Source organism: Lolium rigidum, chromosome 4 (genome assembly GCF_022539505.1).
Source record: "Lolium rigidum isolate FL_2022 chromosome 4, APGP_CSIRO_Lrig_0.1, whole genome shotgun sequence".
Classification (NCBI taxonomy): domain Eukaryota; kingdom Viridiplantae; phylum Streptophyta; class Magnoliopsida; order Poales; family Poaceae; genus Lolium; species Lolium rigidum.
In genome coordinates, this window is record NC_061511.1 from 17,614,160 (window position 1) to 17,633,818 (window position 19,659).

At 45.8% G+C, this 19,659-nt stretch overlaps 3 protein-coding genes across 3 annotated transcripts; 2 read left to right on the plus strand and 1 right to left on the minus strand.

Annotated features, from left to right (window-relative positions):
* The first annotated feature begins 2,232 nt into the window (after nt 1-2,232).
* Nucleotides 2,233-3,493, plus strand: LOC124707816 (probable calcium-binding protein CML22). Its single transcript, XM_047239508.1, has 4 exons — nt 2,233-2,468; nt 2,570-2,769; nt 2,844-3,018; nt 3,162-3,493. Exons 1-4 carry the CDS (start codon nt 2,267-2,269, stop codon nt 3,275-3,277), a joined length of 693 nt encoding a protein of 230 aa, XP_047095464.1. The 5' UTR covers nt 2,233-2,266; the 3' UTR covers nt 3,278-3,493.
* On the minus strand, nt 3,459-8,024 carry LOC124707818 (nucleolar MIF4G domain-containing protein 1-like). The gene is made up of 13 exons (XM_047239509.1): nt 7,878-8,024; nt 7,682-7,773; nt 6,875-7,568; nt 6,690-6,757; nt 6,478-6,560; nt 5,772-5,871; nt 5,543-5,628; nt 5,371-5,453; nt 5,064-5,197; nt 4,872-4,973; nt 4,489-4,782; nt 4,269-4,391; nt 3,459-4,086 (listed from the first exon to the last, which is right to left on the minus strand). Exons 1-13 carry the CDS (start codon nt 7,882-7,884, stop codon nt 3,697-3,699), a joined length of 2,256 nt encoding a protein of 751 aa, XP_047095465.1. The 5' UTR covers nt 7,885-8,024; the 3' UTR covers nt 3,459-3,696.
* A 1,154-nt stretch (nt 8,025-9,178) lies between these two features.
* On the plus strand, nt 9,179-15,104 carry LOC124648930. The gene is made up of 9 exons (XM_047188613.1): nt 9,179-9,200; nt 9,340-9,397; nt 9,498-10,082; nt 10,983-13,183; nt 13,263-13,532; nt 13,617-13,697; nt 14,562-14,673; nt 14,767-14,833; nt 14,935-15,104. The coding sequence occupies exons 2-9, from the start codon at nt 9,346-9,348 to the stop codon at nt 15,029-15,031; spliced, it is 3,465 nt and encodes a 1,154-aa protein (XP_047044569.1). The 5' UTR covers nt 9,179-9,200; nt 9,340-9,345; the 3' UTR covers nt 15,032-15,104.
* The last annotated feature ends 4,555 nt before the right edge of the window (nt 15,105-19,659 follow it).

The window sequence follows — 19,659 nt, forward strand, 5'->3', positions numbered from 1 at the left end:
CGTTGTCCTGACTCCGCACGCGGAATTGCCGTGCGACATTTGGCGACTGGCCGTGGAGACGAACAACCGGCATTTTGGTGATACCACGGAAATAATGCGTGGATTTCTACACTGGGATGGTCTATTAATCCTAAGATCCATGGTCTGGTCTTTGTTGTTGTAAAATATATTGGTTGTTTTTGTGTGATCGCTTGCTCGAATATGGAATCCACTAGTGTTTGTTGTTGTATTGGTTGTTTGTTTGTGATCCCGTCCTTGAATATGGCTTGGAAATAATGAAAATCTACTCTCTGAGGAGTAGTGAGTTGGCAATGACTAATGATGGTCTCTTAAGTCATTTCCGTGGTATCACCATAAGATCTCTTTTTGTATGCTTCTGCTCCATGCGACAATACGCTTTAGACATCAACAATATAGTCGTGTTGGCATAAATGACTAGAGATGCACACAAACCGAGTCTTGGTTGTAATTACAGTTAAGAACCCAATAAGCTAGGGTACTGTAACATCCTAACTTTGCAAGACCTAAAACAGAGGAGCTCGTTACATCTGCTAGATGTGATGTTTGAGTAAATAAAAGCACCCTTCATAAAAAAAATCCCGTCACTTTATACAGATTAATGTAAATGGTATGGGTCATCGAGTAATTTGATAAAGGCCGGCCGAGTTGTTGTTCTTGTTGGTGGTGGTGGTGGTGGTGGTGGTGGTGATGGTGATGATCATGATGGTAGTGTGGTGGGTTCACTAAAAGTACTCCCTCCGTCTAACAAAGGATGACTCAACTTTTTTCTAAATTTAGATGTATCTAGACGTGATTTAGTGTATAGATACATTCAAATTTTGACAAAGCTAAGACATTCTTTGTTAGATGGAGAAAGTAGATACATTTTTTTTGAAAGGTTGCCTATCCGGCCTTTTATTTAGAAGATAACAGTGTTACATCTCGAATTACATCACCTAAGAAAAAATCGGGTGGACTACCATCCCAACAGAAACTATTACTTGACTCATAGGCAACCTTAGCTAGATTATGAGCTACTACATTTGCATCACGTGGGCAATGTTGGAAGACCACCATGTCCATTAAACTTGCCTTCTGGAAACAGCTGTGTAAGGGCTCCATAATTCTATGTCTCCATTGCAAGTTTTGATCAACTCCAAAGAGTCCGACTCGACATAAGCTGAAGAACACCACATCTGCTCAAGAAATTCCAAACCTCTGAGCAGCGCCGTTGCTTCCGCATTTACAGCACTCATCATGTTGTTCAACCAACAGGCTTTGCCAGCAATGGCTTCTCCCTTATCATTGCACAACATGATACCAGCTGCACCAGATCCATTAGGATAATATGAAGCATCAACATTTAATTTGCGATGTCCTTTCGGTGGTTTGGACCATCTTATCTCTTTCTCCACAGGCTTATTCTGAGAAAGTAGATACATTATTCACTTTGCAGTGGAAATATAACTAACTTAGAAAGTGTATACCGCACACCAGGTTACTACTTTTATTCCGGCCGTCGGAGATTCATGGGTTCACTAAAAGTACAGACATTATACTCATAATCTTCGATTACTGTTTCAGCGAAGCCACTTGTAATAGTGCTGTGTGCAGTCTGTCCTACTGTCCGACATCGACATCTTTGATTTGTGCTGTAGCTGGGGTGGTATAGTGTCTACGGCTTTGATTAATTAAATGTTCACTGAACAGATTGTAGTCCAAATGTTGGAATGCCGTTTATGACGTCATGGTGAGTTGGACACCAAGTATGATGTTATTATTGTATAACAAGTCAGCGATCTGATATTTCCATCATAATTGGATTGGTGCTTGCTTGTGATATTGGAGAACATAATCTCTGGTGAGTTTGTCAGATAAAAATAGTTTTGGTTTCTGCTAACACAAACGGCAAAATTCGGTCAAAAAATTCTTTTTGATGCAGTAGGTAGTGGGAGCATATATATCCAGTTATGCATGGCAGGAGCTGGGAGGCTGCCATGTCCACTTCTATTTTTAGAGCATCAGATTCCACCTCATCTGTTGCCCCCCAGATCGATGGAGATGGCTGCAACCAAACGGATTCCCCTGCCCCCATCCTACAACATCAGCAAAACACTCAATTCCATCTGCAAACAGCGGAGAAATCCTGTCTCCACACCGCAGCCCTAGCTGCACCCCTGCAGGTGATGATCTACACATAAACCTTCAATTCTGTATGCATTACTCCATCATCTTGCATGCATAAACATGTTTCAGGTTTGCAGGGATGGGAGGTGCAGCTTCCAGGTTCGCCGCCCCGATGAAGCAGCGGAGGGTGGAGAGGGACCTCGACAACAAGGTGGTGGAGGCGCTCCGGGAGAGGGCGAGGACCAGGAAGAAGACATTCAAGTCGGTGAACAGCATCACCATGCGCCTCCCTCGCTTCAAGGATGGCCTCAGGGACATCAAGGACGTCTTCGACCACTACGGTAAAAATGCTTTCAGCATGGGACAGGCTAAATTTAGCATGGATCAGACTCGAGAGTTTGAACTGAAGTGTGTGATTTTTTTCCACTGATTGGAAGAGCAGACGGGGACTCGAACGGGTCAATCGACAATGAGGAGCTAAGGAGATGTCTGAGGCAGCTCCAGGTTCAGATGTCGGAGAAGGAGGTCGACGATGTCCATCGCTATTGCGATATAGACAATAGAGAGGGGATCCAGTTCCAGGAGTTTGTCGTCCTCCTATGCCTCATGTACCTTCTCTTCGGCCCAAACGTCACACGACGGGTAACTAGGTTTTCCTATCCATAGAAAAATTTCTTGGCCATTTACTGAATCTGTTTCGTGCTGTTTGGTGTCAGGTTTCTGAGTTTGAATCAGCGAAGCTCAACTACGTATTTGATGAGCTCATCGACGCCTTCCTGTTCTTCAACAAGGAAGGGGACGGCAAGATGAGGAGGAAAGACGTCACTCAGAGGATGAACGAGGCATCTCATCAGGAGAGGACACCCAGCCACATTACAACACAGCTATTCAGTCAGTACTGTTGCTGCTCCTTTTTCATGCATATTTTCTGCATGGTCTGAACACAAATATTTCCATGTAAACAAGAAGATTCGTGTGAAATTCAAACAGAACCAAAGTGTCAAAATTTAATTTGTGCATGTACCTTGCTGCAGAGGAGATGGACCTGGACAGGAATGGCAAGGTGAACCTGAAGGAGTTCCTCTTTGCGATGATAAGATGGGCAGGGCTTGAAACTGATGAAGATGATAGCAATGACACTTCTCCTTAGTAGTTGCTTAGACTTTCTTTTTATCAGTTTGACAGAATAAATCACCATTTGAAAGTTGGTATCTGTTTTATGAGAAGGTGAAAACATCTGTTATGGCATTCGCTGGTGAGCTCACAAGTTACCACTCACCAGGTTTGCCTGTAATTAACCTCAAATGTTCAGGAATACATGACAGCGAATATACTTGCTATGAAATGGCATCTCAAAAGTTTCTATGCTCATCATCATCAAATTTCTGGAACAATACTGTGTATACAAGTTTGCATCATTGACTTCAGAAAATCATTCTAATAGTGTGGATGCAACTTACAAAAACAATTCATCTTCATTTCCTCAGAACAGGAAATGAAAACTGCAAGCCGTGTGTCACATAACGAAGAAAAAATAGGCAGCTAAGCCACCTTGAACTGCTGGAAATATTACATCAAAACACCAGCAGAATTATCAAGCGCCTTCTTTGCGATCTTGAACTTCCCAGCCAAGTCCTTCTCTGTGTCCTTAGTCATCACATACTGTTTGACGAACATCACAATTCCATCTCTCAAGATTTCAAGCTCTGGAGCCCCAGCGATACGGGTAAAGACGTTCCACACAAGCGAGTCTTCTTTCTGTATCAAGGTCTCAAACACCATTCGGAAATGCATGATCTTTTTTGGGGTCATCTCCACTGGGTTTGCCAGATTGACGACCTTCAATGTCGCGAGTGACAAGGAGAAATTTGCAAGCATCTCTGCAACTAGTTTTGCAAGGTTCATGGATCGATTCAACTCCATCGTATCTAGCTCCTTAAAACGATCCCAGATGCAGTACTACAATGACACCATAATAAAGCCGGAAACACAAATGTTAAATTCACCCAACTCTACGATATCAATTTGTATTATCCTAGAAAAATATCTACATGCGCTGCAAACAAGGCAGTAAATCACTAACTTGTGAAGCAGAATAGCTTACTGTAGATATAGAAAATGGTAAAAATACAATGTCATACCTGTAAACTGAACTTATGATTTTTGTCATGGCTGCATAGCTTGGAGGCAAGAACAGCATAATATTTATTGAAAGTCTTCTCTTGCAGACAACAGTCAACAATGACTCTCATAATTTCCCGATCCTACACAACAATAAAGAAAGAAATAACAGTTAAGAATTACTGACAAATGTACATACAGAAAACTCCCATCTCACAGTAAAAAAAAAACAATGCATACCTGCTTTCCGGATAGGTCCAGCCTCAGAATCTTGTCAAAAGCATCTATGTAGTCTTCAGCACTCATTATGATGCAAAAGATTGCTCTTCGTATGTCAGTGTTCATCCGCTGGGCAGCTGCAAGTTGAACCAGTTTTTGTGCCTCTACGACCTCCTTGCTGATAACTGTTGCAACATCTTCAATATTGCCTGGTGTGGATGAAACATCCCCAGACAACCACCACTGCCCTTTCTTTTCAGGGTCCAAAAGCTTACTCCATTTTAGCCCACGCAGGAGGATATCTTCTGACTTTAGCTGCAGGCAAGTAAAAAAGGAACAATATATTAAATGAACAGGAAAAGTCTTCTTTTCAGTGTCGGGTGATGAAGTTCTCTGGTACAAACCTTTTGAAGCCACTTTTTTATACGGGTATGGTGAGAAGGATCCTCTTTGGGCCTTTTTTTGTTGTTCTTAATGTCACATATTGTCTCGAGCATAAACTCCATCTGCATGGCAAGTTAAACCAGATAAGAAACTCAAAACTACTCTGACATGAATTACTTCTTAAACAGACAGCAGAAATCAAGGCAACTTACTCTTTTACTGTGAATATCTGCTTTTCCATCTTGGCCAGCTGAGCACGATTTCAACTGACTTACAGAGTTCTGAATACTTAGTACAAAATCTTTCATTGCACCTGGGTCATCTCCCCTCAGCTTCATTCCACAGCCTGTCCATAGAGATATCCCGAGGTTCACTCAGAAGAAGAATAACATGGAGTGGTGTTTTGACAGAGTCTTATGATGGTTCAAATACATGAGTTGACTATTATTATGGAGTAATATGAGTAAGACATTGTATAGGGTCTTTTTGGCGGGAGAAGACATTATACACGTTACATACATTGTAGGATTGTTAATACTGTTGAGACATCCAGCTCTGTCAAGCGCTTGCTCAGCACCGACAGAAGATCATACACAATATCACTGCAATAATAGACAAGATCAACAGAACTTACTGTGACATGTTTCTACATATAAAAAATGATAATATAGATTCCATTTAAATAACAAACCTTGCAATGACGTCAAATATGCACAAATATGAGAGAAGTAAGGTAATATTTCTCAGAGATAACCCATCATCTTTTGAGTACTCATTCTGTCACAAAGGGGAAAATATATAAAAGATAAACATGAGTTGAAACAAAGCAGATACACTGCAAGGAAAAAGAGATTAAAATATACTTAGGAAGCAGAAACATTTAGCAAGTCTTTTTTATCTTAAAATCAGAATAGTCATACCTCAAAAGAATTGGCAAGAGAAGAAAGGATTTTGGCACTGAAGTCCATACCAACCAAGCACGTCATACCAGCAACAAAGGCTGCAAATACAGCAGCATACCTGCACAAATGAAACAGCATATTCCATTAGTTTGGTAGTAAGAGCCATCTATCAGTCCACCAATTCCTATCTTAAAGTAGAACACCGTAACAAAAGAAGCATGGGGTTTATCTGAACAAGTAACCTATGTTTATGATTTGCCTGACAAAGTTAGTAAACTATTGATAAGTTTCAATGGCGTCAAATAAGCATGGACCACAAACAAGGTTCTACGGCAAGGATAACCTTGATATGTCAAAACAACAATCCTTCCATTTTTAAGAATCTCTCCAGCACTAAAACCATCAGTCAGGTCACCAGGTGAAACAAGTATAGAAGAAAAGTAAGCTCATGTCATTCCAGGATAGATTCAGGCTTCATACAAAACTGAAGGTTGGGCAAAACTAAATGTTATGATATCAATTCTCTCCGGTTTATCACCTTGTCTACACATGTGTCTTAAGGTTGATCACTCGAACTCATTCTAAAACAATAACTTAGAACCACTTTGCTAATTCTCCAACAGATATTTGAAATCTAATATGTGAGATTATATTAAAAAACATAATAACATTCCATACTAAGATAACAATCAGATAAATGTGACTTATATGGAAAGTCCTTAACTGTTCGTTGCCACGAGGTCCCCGGGAACAACTTGCCAAAACTTCATCGCCAATTAACTGACAGCCAACACCTCGAGGAACTGACTGAGAATAGATAAATAGCAATAGAACCAGAAGCACTACGCGATTAGTGAAGCTATAAAATAAAAGATCTGAAAGAAATTTGGCAAGAAAGTATCAGGTGAATGAAAAAGGAATAGTATAGAACTATACACGAAAAAGTGCAGCAATTTCCTGAGTAATAGACTCCACATTGGACTCCGAAAGCCTGTTTAGAAGTCCTGATGCATACAAGAAATAAAGCCATCTATGAGAATACGCTCACAAAAAAAAATGGATAATGAAATCAGAAACATTCTGCATAGAAGCGGAAAAAAAGACAGGATCGGAAGTCAGACCTCTTACTCTCCGGCGTAAAACGGAGATTTCTTCTGCTTCTGAACTAGGAATAGCACGTAGACTAGGAGGCACATACTTTGCCTTTGAGACTGAGGGTGTTTCAACCACATTAAGCTCTTCACCCTCAGATTCGTGAACCGATACATCGCTTTCTTCAGCCATTTCCACACCTCCACCACCTGGTTCCTCCGTGGCATCATCCTTCACTTTCTTCTTGTCTTTCCTCTTCTGTTTCTTCTTGTCTGCCTTACTGTCATCCACCACATCCCCATCGCCGTCCTCTGAGTCATCATCCTTCACTTTCTTATTTTTCTTTTTCCGTTTCTTCTTTTCCGGTTTACTGTCATCCAGCATGTCCTCACCATACTCCCTCGTTTCAGCATCCGAACCATAGTCACCACCAAATCCAAGGTCCCCGAAAAGATCATCCATACCGTCATCCGGCCCCCCCAGCTTTCCTTTCTTCACTTTGAGCTTCTTTGCAAGCTTCCTCTCAGTCTCCAGATCCTCCTCTCTGCCCACAGCGCCACCCATCTCCAGTTCAAGATACTCCTGGAACTTGGACTTGGCCTTGGCCTTGTGGCCTTCCTCGGGCTCACTTCTCCTCCTCTTCTTATGCTCTTTCTTCGGTTTCTTCTCCTCTACCGGACTCGGTTGCACGGATGGCTTTTCCGGCTTCTTATTTTTGCCACCCTAAATTCCAGAAATTTGTACACTTCATCAGCAAACTAAAATAGTAAAGCTACCATGAAAGCATTTTCATCCTTTTCTCTACACTTGTCCTTTGATGATTTTGGTGAGCTCACCTGGTGCTGAACCCAGGAGAGAAACCGCTGCTTGTTCTTATTGGACCTCGCTTCTTTTCGCTTCTCCTTGCGGGACTTGGGTTCTTCTTTCCCTGAGGAAAAAAAACACAACAGAGCAGATAGCTAGGTCAGTTCACGGCAGGACATGTTCGGCCTGGCGGCGGATTAAAGCTCAGTGGCGCAGGAAGACATTTACCTGCCATTATTTCTCCTCTCAGTCTGCTTCCACCACCTGCCCTCCTCGCTCGCTACTCAATCAGAGCTGGAAAAACAACCATGAAAGATTAAGGGGGACTTGTTTTGGTCTTGTGCTTATGCATAAGCCAGCTTATAGAAAACGGTGGGGGAAAACTGTGGTGGTAAGAAGCTCCTAGAAACTAGTTCCTCTCATTCTTTTGGGCTTCTAGAACTTTGGCTTATTTCTATGTTAAGTTGTAAAATGTCTATAAAGCCCCAAAAAAATTGACAAGACAAATCCAAATCATGGTATACAAATCAGCAACATTGGTATATGACAAGACAAATCCAAATCAGCAACATAGCTTCATGACAATGTAGACAAAATAAAATCAGCAAATTAGTTGATGACAATACAGATCAACAAACTGGTTCATCTAACAAATGCTTGTATAACATTAATTGTTATCTTGTGATACAGATAAAGTCAGAAAAAAAAGATATCTTCTTCACAGAACAATATGTATATATCATAAATGTCAAATCACTAGAAGAGCATCAATTCACAACCAGAGCATTTGGAACAAATATACTACCAGAGTATGAATGAAAATACAAGCAGAGGACGAGGTGAGCTGTAGGAGGACGTACGAGGTCGAATTTCGGCCGACGGGGGCGGAGCTGGAGCTCGTCGGGGACGGATGCAGAGGCTAGTGTCACTTCAAAGCAAGTCAAACTAGGCGTCCTTGATGCGGGCGCCGTCCTTTGGCGTCGGTGGGGAAGGTCGATGCGGAGGGAGGAAGAGGTCGGCGGTGGATGCAGGGGCGGGCGCGTGGGGGAGCACAGGAGGGGCGGGCGCGCAAGGCGAGCACAGGAGGGGCGCGTGGGGGAGGAGGGGCGGCCGCGCTCCTTCCCTTCCGGAGCTGACGGCGGCGGGTCACAGCCCTGGAGCGGCGGCGGCGGCCGGCGGCTTGGGAACCCTAGCTAGCTGGGGGACGAACGGTGCGGGAGAGGAGGGACGAGTGCGGGGTTTACCGATTCGGGAACGGGGAGAAGCTCGGGAAACTGCTTCCGCCCAACCGCTGCCTCATCTAACGGTCGATTCCCCATCGGACGCCTCGGCTTTCCCTTCCAAAACAAAAGAAAACCTAAAACCCCACTACGATTCCGGCCCCAAATCCATCCAACCCCCGGGAAAAGCTCGCATTTTTATCGCCGGATCCCCCGTCCTCCCCATCCTCTCCCTGTTCCTCTTCCCATCCACTATCTCCACCATCGTCGAGACGCCGCCGCTCCTGGAGTCGGTCCCCCGGTCTCCCCGCAGATCTCCGGCGAACCCTAGGTACGGCGGTTGGTTATTTCTTGGCCCATCGATTCTTTCCCCAAATGCTTGTTCCCTTTCCAGTTTATTATCTTTTCTTTACTTTTCGGAGGTTTTAATCTGATTAGGGTCGGTGTTGATTGCTGAGGTGCGTGTGCAGGTCCTGATGGCCCGCGGGGAGACCCAGGTCCTGGACGACGGAGGGACGCCGCCGCTGGGTGAGTTTTGCCGACCCGTTTGATTCCCTGATTCGTTCCTTGAGAGATTGGTGTAGTAAATGTTGCTGACTTCGGTGGGTCGCCTGCGTGTTTCCGTTAGGGTCTCCGGTTGTCTCCGGCGATACAACGCGGAGCGAGGGCGGAGGCGACGACGACGACGGCATGTTGTACGGCGATACACAGGCACTGGACGACGACGATGAGACCCAGGCAGTTGATGATGAGTTTGAGGAGCAGGAGGAGGAGGCGGCGGCTGGCGAGACGCAGTTGATCGAGGATTCAGAGGAGGAAGGTGTTGATGTCGCCGGGCAGACGCAGGCGGTAGAGGTGGAGGAAGATGAAGACGGCGGCAGCACGGAGGATGAAGCCGGTGGAGGTAACAAGACCCAGTTGCTTGAAGAATGCGAGGCGGAGGGTGGAGGGAACAAGACCCAGTTGGTTCAGGAATGTCAGGAAGAGGAGAGAGTGAATGACAGCGGTGACGAGGCCGATGCCATCGATTGGGGGATGACCCAGCGGGTTGAAGACACTGATGAAGAGGTAGGCGACGATGGCGACGATGAGTTGAGCGAGGGCACTCAGGTGCAGAGCGACGATGAGGGCCTGCAGAATGATGAGAGGGATGTGGAGGAGCACGATGATGTGGCAGATTCCGATGCTTCCACGGATGAAGAGGGTGGCACAGGTCAGTTACCAATGGCTAAGTGTGCCTTTTCCGACTCACATAGCTATGCATTGTTTCTTTACCTGGCAAATTTCAGTGACTTCATATTTTTCTAAGCGTGTAGGACAAGACAAATACATATGGTTGCACATTGTGCTTGTTACTCGGTTAGATAATTTAGTCCCCTAAGACTACATTGACCCCATTACGTTTTTGTTTCTTATCTTCGTTATTTCCTGGCAAAGTGATGATTAAGCTTTAGGTCTCTTACAGTTATACCCATGCTTTTTATTTGTTCATGCAAGATAAATAATATGAGAAACTATTTTCATTAGTAAAAATGTTCTAAATATCCCCAATTTCACATCATAAAGAGTTGCACGCTTTCATTGGTTTAACCTTACACGTTGGAGATATTGCCTATGGTTGTATCTAATAGCTAAAGCTACTCCTAGGGCAATGCAATAGTCAGCAAGTAGGCATACATTTCCATGAGTACACATGAATGTTTTTGGGCGTAAATTTATGTGGTAATTTGATCTTCCATGTGGTTGCTTCAATATGGTTTCTCTAGCTTTTAATCGAGAGATACCCCTTGTTGCAAAATTATAGGCACTATAGGCTCTTGTTATACGTATGTCGTGTTCTGGGGAAATCAAGGTTGTTCTCTATATTGTGAATTGATGCTTGTAAATCATTATTTCATTTTGGTGTTTTGAGTTTATAATAGGGATATCTTGATGTTATGCAATTCGGTAATCAAGATATCCCATTGTTCATCAAATATATTTCCTGGATTAGAACATGAGAACATTTCTGTTGATTCTTTAATTTAGTTTCTCAACTAAACGTCTACCATATACTGTAGCCTGAATTTTGTTTTCTGACATGTTCACCTATGACGACATGATCTTGCCACAGCTCGTGAAGCATTTACGATTAAAAGTTTGGAACAAGGAAAAAGGCAACCTATGGCCAATGGAACATTTCCCCTGACAGAAATTGTAGAAAACTCTACCTCATGTGGTACATCCTTAGGTGGTTGCCCTGATCGTGGGATTGATGATGGATCTTATGGTTATGTACAGAGCCATGGCAAAGATGGGAGTAAAAGCAAAGGCAGGTGCCCAACGGCAAAGAAGCTTTTTGCTGACACAGCAACGGAACAGAGTGAAAGCAAGAGCAGGCGTTTTTCTGGACTAAGCTATCTCAACTCACAGGAGCCTGGTGATCTATCTCAAGCGAATGCTTTGGAAGTTGTGGAGGGGCTGATCTCAATTAATGGTGGCCTATCGTCTCAAGAACCGACGCCAAAGAAATTAGGAAAGGCAAAGCCACCTGTTTCAATAAAGATGGGAACTTTACAACTGGCTGAGAAGGTTGACCGCTGTAGAAGTTCCAACGGAAAGCCAGAAATCTTTGCTTGGGTGGATAGTCAGGAGGATGATGGCGGAGGTGAGTTTTTCAGTAAAAACAAGGATGTCTTGTTGCACCAATCAACCGGTAAACGGAAATCAAAAATTCCCAGGCCAAAGAAGTGCTCCACAAAAATTGCTCCTGTTGACACTAAAAAAAGGGAATACAAAAGCAGAACGGATTCCAATGTTCGTGGGAAAATTGAAACTTTACCTTCATCTGATTCGAGACTACTCGAAAGTGAGGTCAAGAGTAAGCGGACTTCTGGAAAAAGGAGTAAGAAAAATCTTTTGAACGACTTGGGCTGTCTATCAAATGCCAAACCTGTCGAAAGACAGCAGGAAAAGGTCAGTGTGAATTTGCATGATGTTGGTCAGGATACTCAAATGGCTGTCTTAGCTATAGAAGCACTGGCACAAAGTTCACCTGCTGAAAACTTATCAGCTGAAGATGAACTTCCAGTGAACAGAGACCTGAGAGTTGGATCTAGAGCAGAAAAAAGTCAATCAAAGAATGGCCCTCCACGAAAGAGAACTAGCAGCATCCAGGAAGGTGTCATGACACGTTCAAAAAGAATAAAAGTAACTGAGTTGAACCAAAAGCCTCAGAAAAAAAGACAGAGAGGAATACAGTCGCAAGAAAATTTGGAAGATTGTGGAACAAAGACGAAAAATAAGCAGGCAAAGTCAGTACAAGAGAAGAATAAAATTGCAAAGATAGTTGATGGAAATAAGTATGCCAGTACACCTATTGCTCATCGCACAAGGCACACTGGGAGAAATAGTCTCTTTGAGTATTCTGAGTTAGGTCCTAATAAGCACTTGAAGAAGGGCATGAATTTGACAGGTGACAACTCCACGACTGGAGAAGTAAGAAACAATCATACTGCACATGAACCTGAGAGACCGATGCTTAGTGAAAGAACAGGATATGGTTCCGGTTCTGTTGTAAAAGAAAGCACAAAGCATACATGTGCAAATCAAGCTCAGAATCTTCAGCAAAATAACGGTGCAAGCATACAGCATACCAGTGCAAATGTTTCTGAGAACCTTGAATCATTCAGAGATGAACCAGCAACTCATGTCTCTCGCAGAGAACCCTCCTCTCACCCCAAACAGAGAAGAACACCTAGAGCAAAGCTACAGGCAAAGGCTCCTGCAGTTACCCAAACGGCTACAGATCATGAAATACAGCCAGAAGTGGTAAGGTCACCCAGGAAAAGACGGGTGTTCATTAAGAGATCTGAATTACTGACGTATGCAAGGAGGGAGCCCTCCAAGGGATCAATGTCTATGCTGTCTAGTATTATCCCACAATCATCAGCTGTTTCCCCTATACTTAATTCTTCTAAGGGAGTTAACAACAAGAGTTCTGGTTTTGGTAGCTCTGATCAGCGACAAAAGGAACCATCCGGTGTAAGGGATGCAAGCAACTCACCAGAGAGTAACTCTCCAGTTCCGAACAGTGTCCTGAAAACACCTTCTAAAATGGTAAATAAACTGTCGCCAACTTTCAGTCCTCTGAATCCATCAAAAGCTTCAAGGAGCTTGTCAAAACCCTCTATTGCCAGAGAGCTGCTGGAGTTAGATCCTGAAAATACTCTATCAAGTCGACATCGAAAAGATTCTAGGAGGAAAGATATGGCCAGTGCCAGTATTTTATTCAGCCATCATTTGGATGAGGATGTGATCAAGCGTCAGAAGAAGGTAACTATATTTCTATGTTGGTACATTCTAGCCTTTAATTATTTGGTATTTGGTATGTTTGTAATAGTCCATGTTGTAGATCTTGGCACGCTTAGGAGTCCGTGAAGCATTTTCTGTTTCGGATGCAACACATTTTGTGGCAGATGGTTTTTTCCGCACAAAGAATATGCTAGAGGCAATAGCACTTGGCAAACTGGTAGTGACATCAATGTGGCTTGAAAGTTGTGGAGAAGCAGGCTGTTATGTTAATGATAAGAAGTATATTCTGAGGGATGCCAAAAAGGAAAAGGAGATAGGTTTCAGCATGCCTATATCACTGGCCTCAGCTTCCAAGCATCCTCTGCTGTTGGTAAAGTGAATTGTGTAGTTTCCTCTTCTTTTCTCAAACTTTTCCTCAACATTTTCAAATTATATTTATTGAAAACACTTACAGGGAAAAAGAGTGTTTGTAACACAAAATGTGAAGCCCAGTCGACAAGTGCTGACTTGCTTGGTTTCGGCATCTTCTGGGCAGGTTATTGCTACTCTTTCTAGAGATACTTTATGTTGTTGTTTCGTCTGTATGCTAGAAATGCATGTTCACATTGACTCTATGATAGTAGATAGGATTGTGCTGAGGAATTATTTTCTAGTGTCTACTTTGCTGTTTGCATGCGAAGCTCAGCCAAGAAACCAAGGCAAACCTATATTGTTAGTGAATAAAGCCCTCAAAAAATATTAGTAAACCTTAATCCCATATTTATATGGTTTTCCATGTAGTAATAACTTAAATATGTCTGTACCACTCAAGGATTCATGAGGTTATGCAAAACTGCAGACTACTTTTGCTTATTTAAGCGCACTAATTTTATGAACTTGCTTTGTAGATTTGTTAACACGCTTCCAACTTGCATATTTACCTTGGGATCTAACTTCTCATGACCATGCATCCTGCTGCTTAAAATAGAGTTTTTGTTTCACAAAGTCCTTGACTGTTTGGAGAAAGATGCAGTTTCGTCTCTCATTTTGTGGATAATCACTGTGGTGTGACACTTGCTTGTGCATTTACTGTGTCATTTTCCATGGTACAGTAAGTGCAAAATACGGGAAGAGTTACAGTAGTTACCTGGTCCAACTCAATATCTTAGTTCTCCTTATAAATCCTCCATAACAAATCAAATCCGTTAGATGTGTGTTTGAGCCTGCAATTTGTTCCTGGATGACTAGCACATTTTTTTTTACCAGGAAACCCCCCTATGGTAGGTGACCAGTAAGTTCGTCTCAAGAATTAACTGTCCCACATATCCAAACACTTCAATTTTCTTTTTCTTGCAGTATCACTTTTTCCTCAATATTAAGCATTTTATACTGATGTTCTTCATTTTTGTACTTTGTGCAGCCATTAGAAAGGATCGGAAGGTCCATAAATAAGGAAAGGGAAGCACCAGATGACCTACTGGTCATCTCATGCGAAGAGGACTATGAAACATGCGCGGCACTCCTTGAAAAAGGTTATAATTGATTTCGATACTAGTACATGCCAGTCTGCTTCGTATTGTCATCAAGATTTGGACTGCCAGCTAACATACACAATTAACCTACAGGTGTCAATGTTTATGAGGCGGAACTTATACTGAATGGTATAGTCACCCAGAAGCTGGAGTATGACAGGTTTGTGACGAAACCTTGATCCTAGGCTTGTTTTCAAACAATTCAGACCTGATTTCTACCTCTGAAGACCAACGTGGCTTTTCTTGTTGATCTGCATGCAGACACCGCCTTTTCTCGGACCGTGTCAGGCAGACCCGCTCGACGAGGTGGCTGAAAGATAATGCCCGCGGGCAGTTTGTGCCCGTATCAAGGAGTTGATCCTGCCAGTGTAAATGTAGTATGGTACTGCAGCGGATGCCTGTTTTATCCCCATCCTAGTTCTAGCAGATGTTTTAACTTTAGATCGGTTCTAACTAAAATCTGTAATCTGTAGGTGTTTATATGTGTCTAGCCTTGTTCCACTTCTGAACCTGTGTGTTTGCCGTTTTGCTTGCAGCTGATCATGAATTATGGTCAGTTTGCTTGCAAATGATTTCTCTGCGAGGTGAATTTGTTATGTTGTAGGATGTAGAGTGGAAGAAGCCGCTTCATCTGCGTGGGGAAAACAGTGAGGTAGAATCTAATGCCCCCAATTCAAGCGCAAGATGACTACACTCGCCGTGAACAACAAGCATAGTACTTACTCTACATCGAGGCTAGTCCAAAGACAACCACAACAGATAAACCAACTACAACACAGAACGTATCCTAAACTGAGCAACAAAGCAGCGTCTCAACTCTCATTCTATGCTGGACACCGTAGATAGATAACTCTGGCTGAACCTTTGATGTTGATGCACCATTCACTGTTGACGTCTAAAGAAGACTGCAAATAGATGCCCAAAATAGAATTGTACAATGTGGTCTCCCTGACAAACTTGCAAGCAATCCATTCTTCCAAAATTATGTATCTTTATCAACGATCTACCCACCATGGAGAAATTAGATCACCCAACCTGGTTCAACACAAGAACCTTCATGGTAACATCTCTTCCATACATTCTCAGGCAAGGGAAAGGAAAGCAAGTCGCATCCATTGAGGGCATCTCCAGCGGCGCGACGCAAATGGTCGCTGAGCGACCGTTTTCGTCCGTCGTGACCGGAAATACGTCTGGGCCCTGCTCCAGCGGGGCGACGCAAAGTGACCGGCCCGTCCGCGGAGACGCAAACCTGGCCCAAATATGCGGCAGGTTTGCGTCTCCGTGGACGCTGCGCGGTCGCGGAAAGTGCCCGCGTTGGGTGCATCCGGGCAGGGCCGGCTCTGGCCCAGGGCAAGAAGTGCGACGGCCCGGGGCCCAACCAAAACGGGGGCCCATTATTTCTAGCACAGTGCATATATGAAATGGTAGAAGAAAAAAATTAGGCCTATCTTGCATGCACACAGCCTAAATTGGGCCCATTTTTAGAGTTCGCCCTGGGGCCCTCCAAATCCTAGAGCCGGCCCTGCATCCGGGCCCGATCGGCAGTGACTATTTAAGCAAAAGTTTTTTAATTACTATTGATTGGCCAAAAGGACCATCTTTACAGAGATGGTTAGTCGAGTTAACCTAAAACTACAACGGCCGTACCTACTCGCCGTCGCGCGGCCTACACCGGCCTCGGTTACTCGCAGTCGCGCGCCCTACTACCGGATGGGCCGGCGCCGTCGTCGAAGCGGGAGCGCTTGTTGCACTCCGCGCGCTGCGCACGCCGGCGAACGGACATCTCGTCCTGCCGCCTGCGGCGTTCGAGGGCCTCGGCCAGGGAGCTGTCCCACAGGGCCGTCACCGTCGCAAAGGCCACCTTGGTAGCCGCCGCCTCCGCCGTCGCCCGGCCCTCCTCCTCCTCTGCCGCCGCCCGGGCCTCCTCCTTCGCCGCCGCCTGGACCGCCGCCGCCGCCTGGACCGCCGCCGCGTCCTCCTCGGCCTGGACCTCCGCCTGGATCGCCGCCACCTGGGCGACGAAGCGGGCTCTGTCCCTAGCCGCCGCCGCCACAGCTTCGTCCCTGGCGGCGATGGCGACCTCCAGCTCCCGGTTCTCCTGCTCGACCCGCGCGGGAGAACGGCCCCTACGCTGGAGCGAGTCCAAGTGGGAGCACATTAACCCCCTAGCCATGGCCATCGCATAGCTGGCGGCTTCCTCCTCCGCCACCAAAGCCTGGCGGCGCTGGGCGTCCCCTGCCAGGGACTCGAAGGACGCGAGCAGAACCCGCTGGTCACCGGCGCACTCGAAGCGCCCGGGCACGGGGGGTCATCGTCCGCGATGTCGTGGATGACGGCGTCGGCCGGAGGGGCCGCGAGGGCCGCCCGCGCCTCCGCGAGCTCGGCCCTGGCGTCGGCGAGCTCGGCCATGGCATTGGCGATCTCCGCCCTGGTCGCCACGAGGCGCCCTTCCGCGCGCTCTGCCGCCTCTGCCTCCGCCTCCGCGACCTCCAGGTCCAGCTGCTGGGCCTCAACGCTGGCGGCAGCTACCTCGTCCTCCTCCTCCTCCGGGTGGAGCTGGCGGCAAATGTCAACAACTTGCTCCCAACTCATGTGGTCCGCCATGGATGGATGGTAGGGTGAGGTGTGCCCGTCGCACCCGGCGGTGTCCACCGTATATAGCCACGGCGGGGCGGGAAACAGCGTTGGCGCGCAGGGCGTTTCCCGCGCGCGCGAAACGCCGGCGAAACTTGCGAATGTATTGGGCGCGCGCGGGAACGATCATCGTCACGCGGGAACAGTTAATCGCCGGCGGCAGTCCTCGACGGGACGTAAAACGCCATTGGCGACCTTGACGCTGTCCCCGGATAAAATATGCGTCCGCACCGCTGGAGCTACCCTGACGCAAACGGTCGCCTGGGCCACAACGCGTTCGCGGGCCGACGCAAACGAACATTTCGGACGTCCGAAATGCGTCGGCCCGCTGGAGATGCCCTGAGCCGAGCCTACTTGACAAATACACAAAGACGCGGTAGCAGCACAGCACGCTGCTGCACAGTTCCGCACCTCCGGTACTCTGTATGATGTCATCTCTCTCAGGCCCGTGCCTCACCCTGCAACTGCAACTACAACTGTTTTAATTTTTACTATTTTTTTTTATATTGTGCTATGGGTCACGGAACTATCTGCTTCCATTACGAAAACCGCAGTTACAACTGTTTTAACTTTTTTATAATGTGCATGTATGTGTCTTTTACATGTTCCTATACATTTCCTATTGAAGAAACATACTCCTATGTAATGTCATGAGCAAAAAATAAAAAAGAATATCTTACGAAAAGTCATTTTGTAGAACTAAAAAAATATTTATTACATAGGTAAAAAAAATCATTTCTCCATGAAATTTAATAACAATTGTGTAGTTGCTCGCCATGTGTTCCACATGGTTTTCTCCATGAAATTTTATATGTGGGCCTACAATATGTTGATGTACACCTAAGATATTTTTATGAATTTTTTGAAATTATAAAATGTGTCGTATTTTATAGTAGGAGCATCTCCTATGAACCAAAGAAGATTTCTCAACTGCTAATGGTTTTCCTCTTGCACCTTTATGGCTCCTATCATATAGCTACTAGTATATGGTATAAGTTTTTGATCCCTACTCCATGGAATGATAATAGCTTTGGTCTCTTAATGTCGACGTCGTGGAAACTAGGGCTCCCACAGGGCCGGACACAGGTGCGGTGGTTGAACCTAGTAGTCAGGAGGGTTGAGAAGAAGTCGGCAGCGAAAAAGCCTTCGGAGAGGTATCGGCGGCATGTTTTTCTAGCCCATTTCTATCATGAGCTCCTTCATGACAAGTGCACCCCGGAAGCATCGCCTCCGCACGTGAAGACCTCCGGCAGCCGATGTCGGGTAGGAGGGAGGCATGGAGGCAACATCGCGCGGTCGCCGGGTCATGCGCTGCTGGGAAGCAGGGACAAAACCCTTCCCCAGGACCGCATGCGCGACACTTGGTGTCGCTTTCCTGGAGGGTCCTTTACTGACCGAGAAGGACAAAACGCTCCACCAGTCAGAGCTCGATGGCAGGGCGACAGGACGGATTGATGGCGTCACTGTAGGGTTCGTTGCATGGAAAACAAAAAAAAAATCTACCGCAAAGACGAATAAATTCAAGATCCAATCTATGGAAAAGCCAAGATCTAATCTATGAGATCGGAGCAACGAGAAAGAACAGAGACTAACCCTCGAAGATCCAAAGCCTTAACGAGGTCAGATCTCGTGGTTGATGTAGACGATCGTTCCAGTGCTGCAATCCGGCAGCACTTCTGTACTCGGTCACATGTACGGTGTCGATGACGTCCTTCGTCTCCCCGTTCCAGCGGGCAGCGGAGGAGTAGATCCCCTCGGAATCCCAGCTGCACGACGGCGTGGTGGTGGTGGTGGAGGAGAAAATCCTGCAGGGCTTCGCCAAGCCGGTGCAGGAATTATGAGGAGGAGGAGAGGTGGCGGCTAGGGTTGGAGGGAAGGGTGGGTTGCGACCCAGCCCCCTTCCCTCTTTATATAGGGGGGGCGGCCAGGGTTTCCTTAGCCCCTCCTCCAAGCCCTAGGGCCGGCGCACCAAGAGGGAGGGGGGAAACTTACCCCCCAAGTCTTCCCCCTTTAGGGTTTCTCCAAAGCCCTAGTGGGTTGGCCGGCCTGGGCCTTGAGGCTGTGGTGCGCCTGGCCCATTAGGGTTGGGCTGCACCCCCTCGGCTCATGTGGCCCCTCCCGGGGTCGTGGGCCCATGGGTGGCCCCTTTGGAACCTTCTAGAAGCTTCTCGGTCTTCCACCGGAAAATTCCTGAACTTTTCCAAACCCCGAAAAATTACTTTCCTTATACGAATCTTATTCGCCGGACCATTTCGAACCTCCTCGTGATGTCCTGGATCCCATCCGAGACTCCAAAAAATATTCGTTCTCCAACTCATATTCCATATCTACTATACGACATCGAACCTTAAG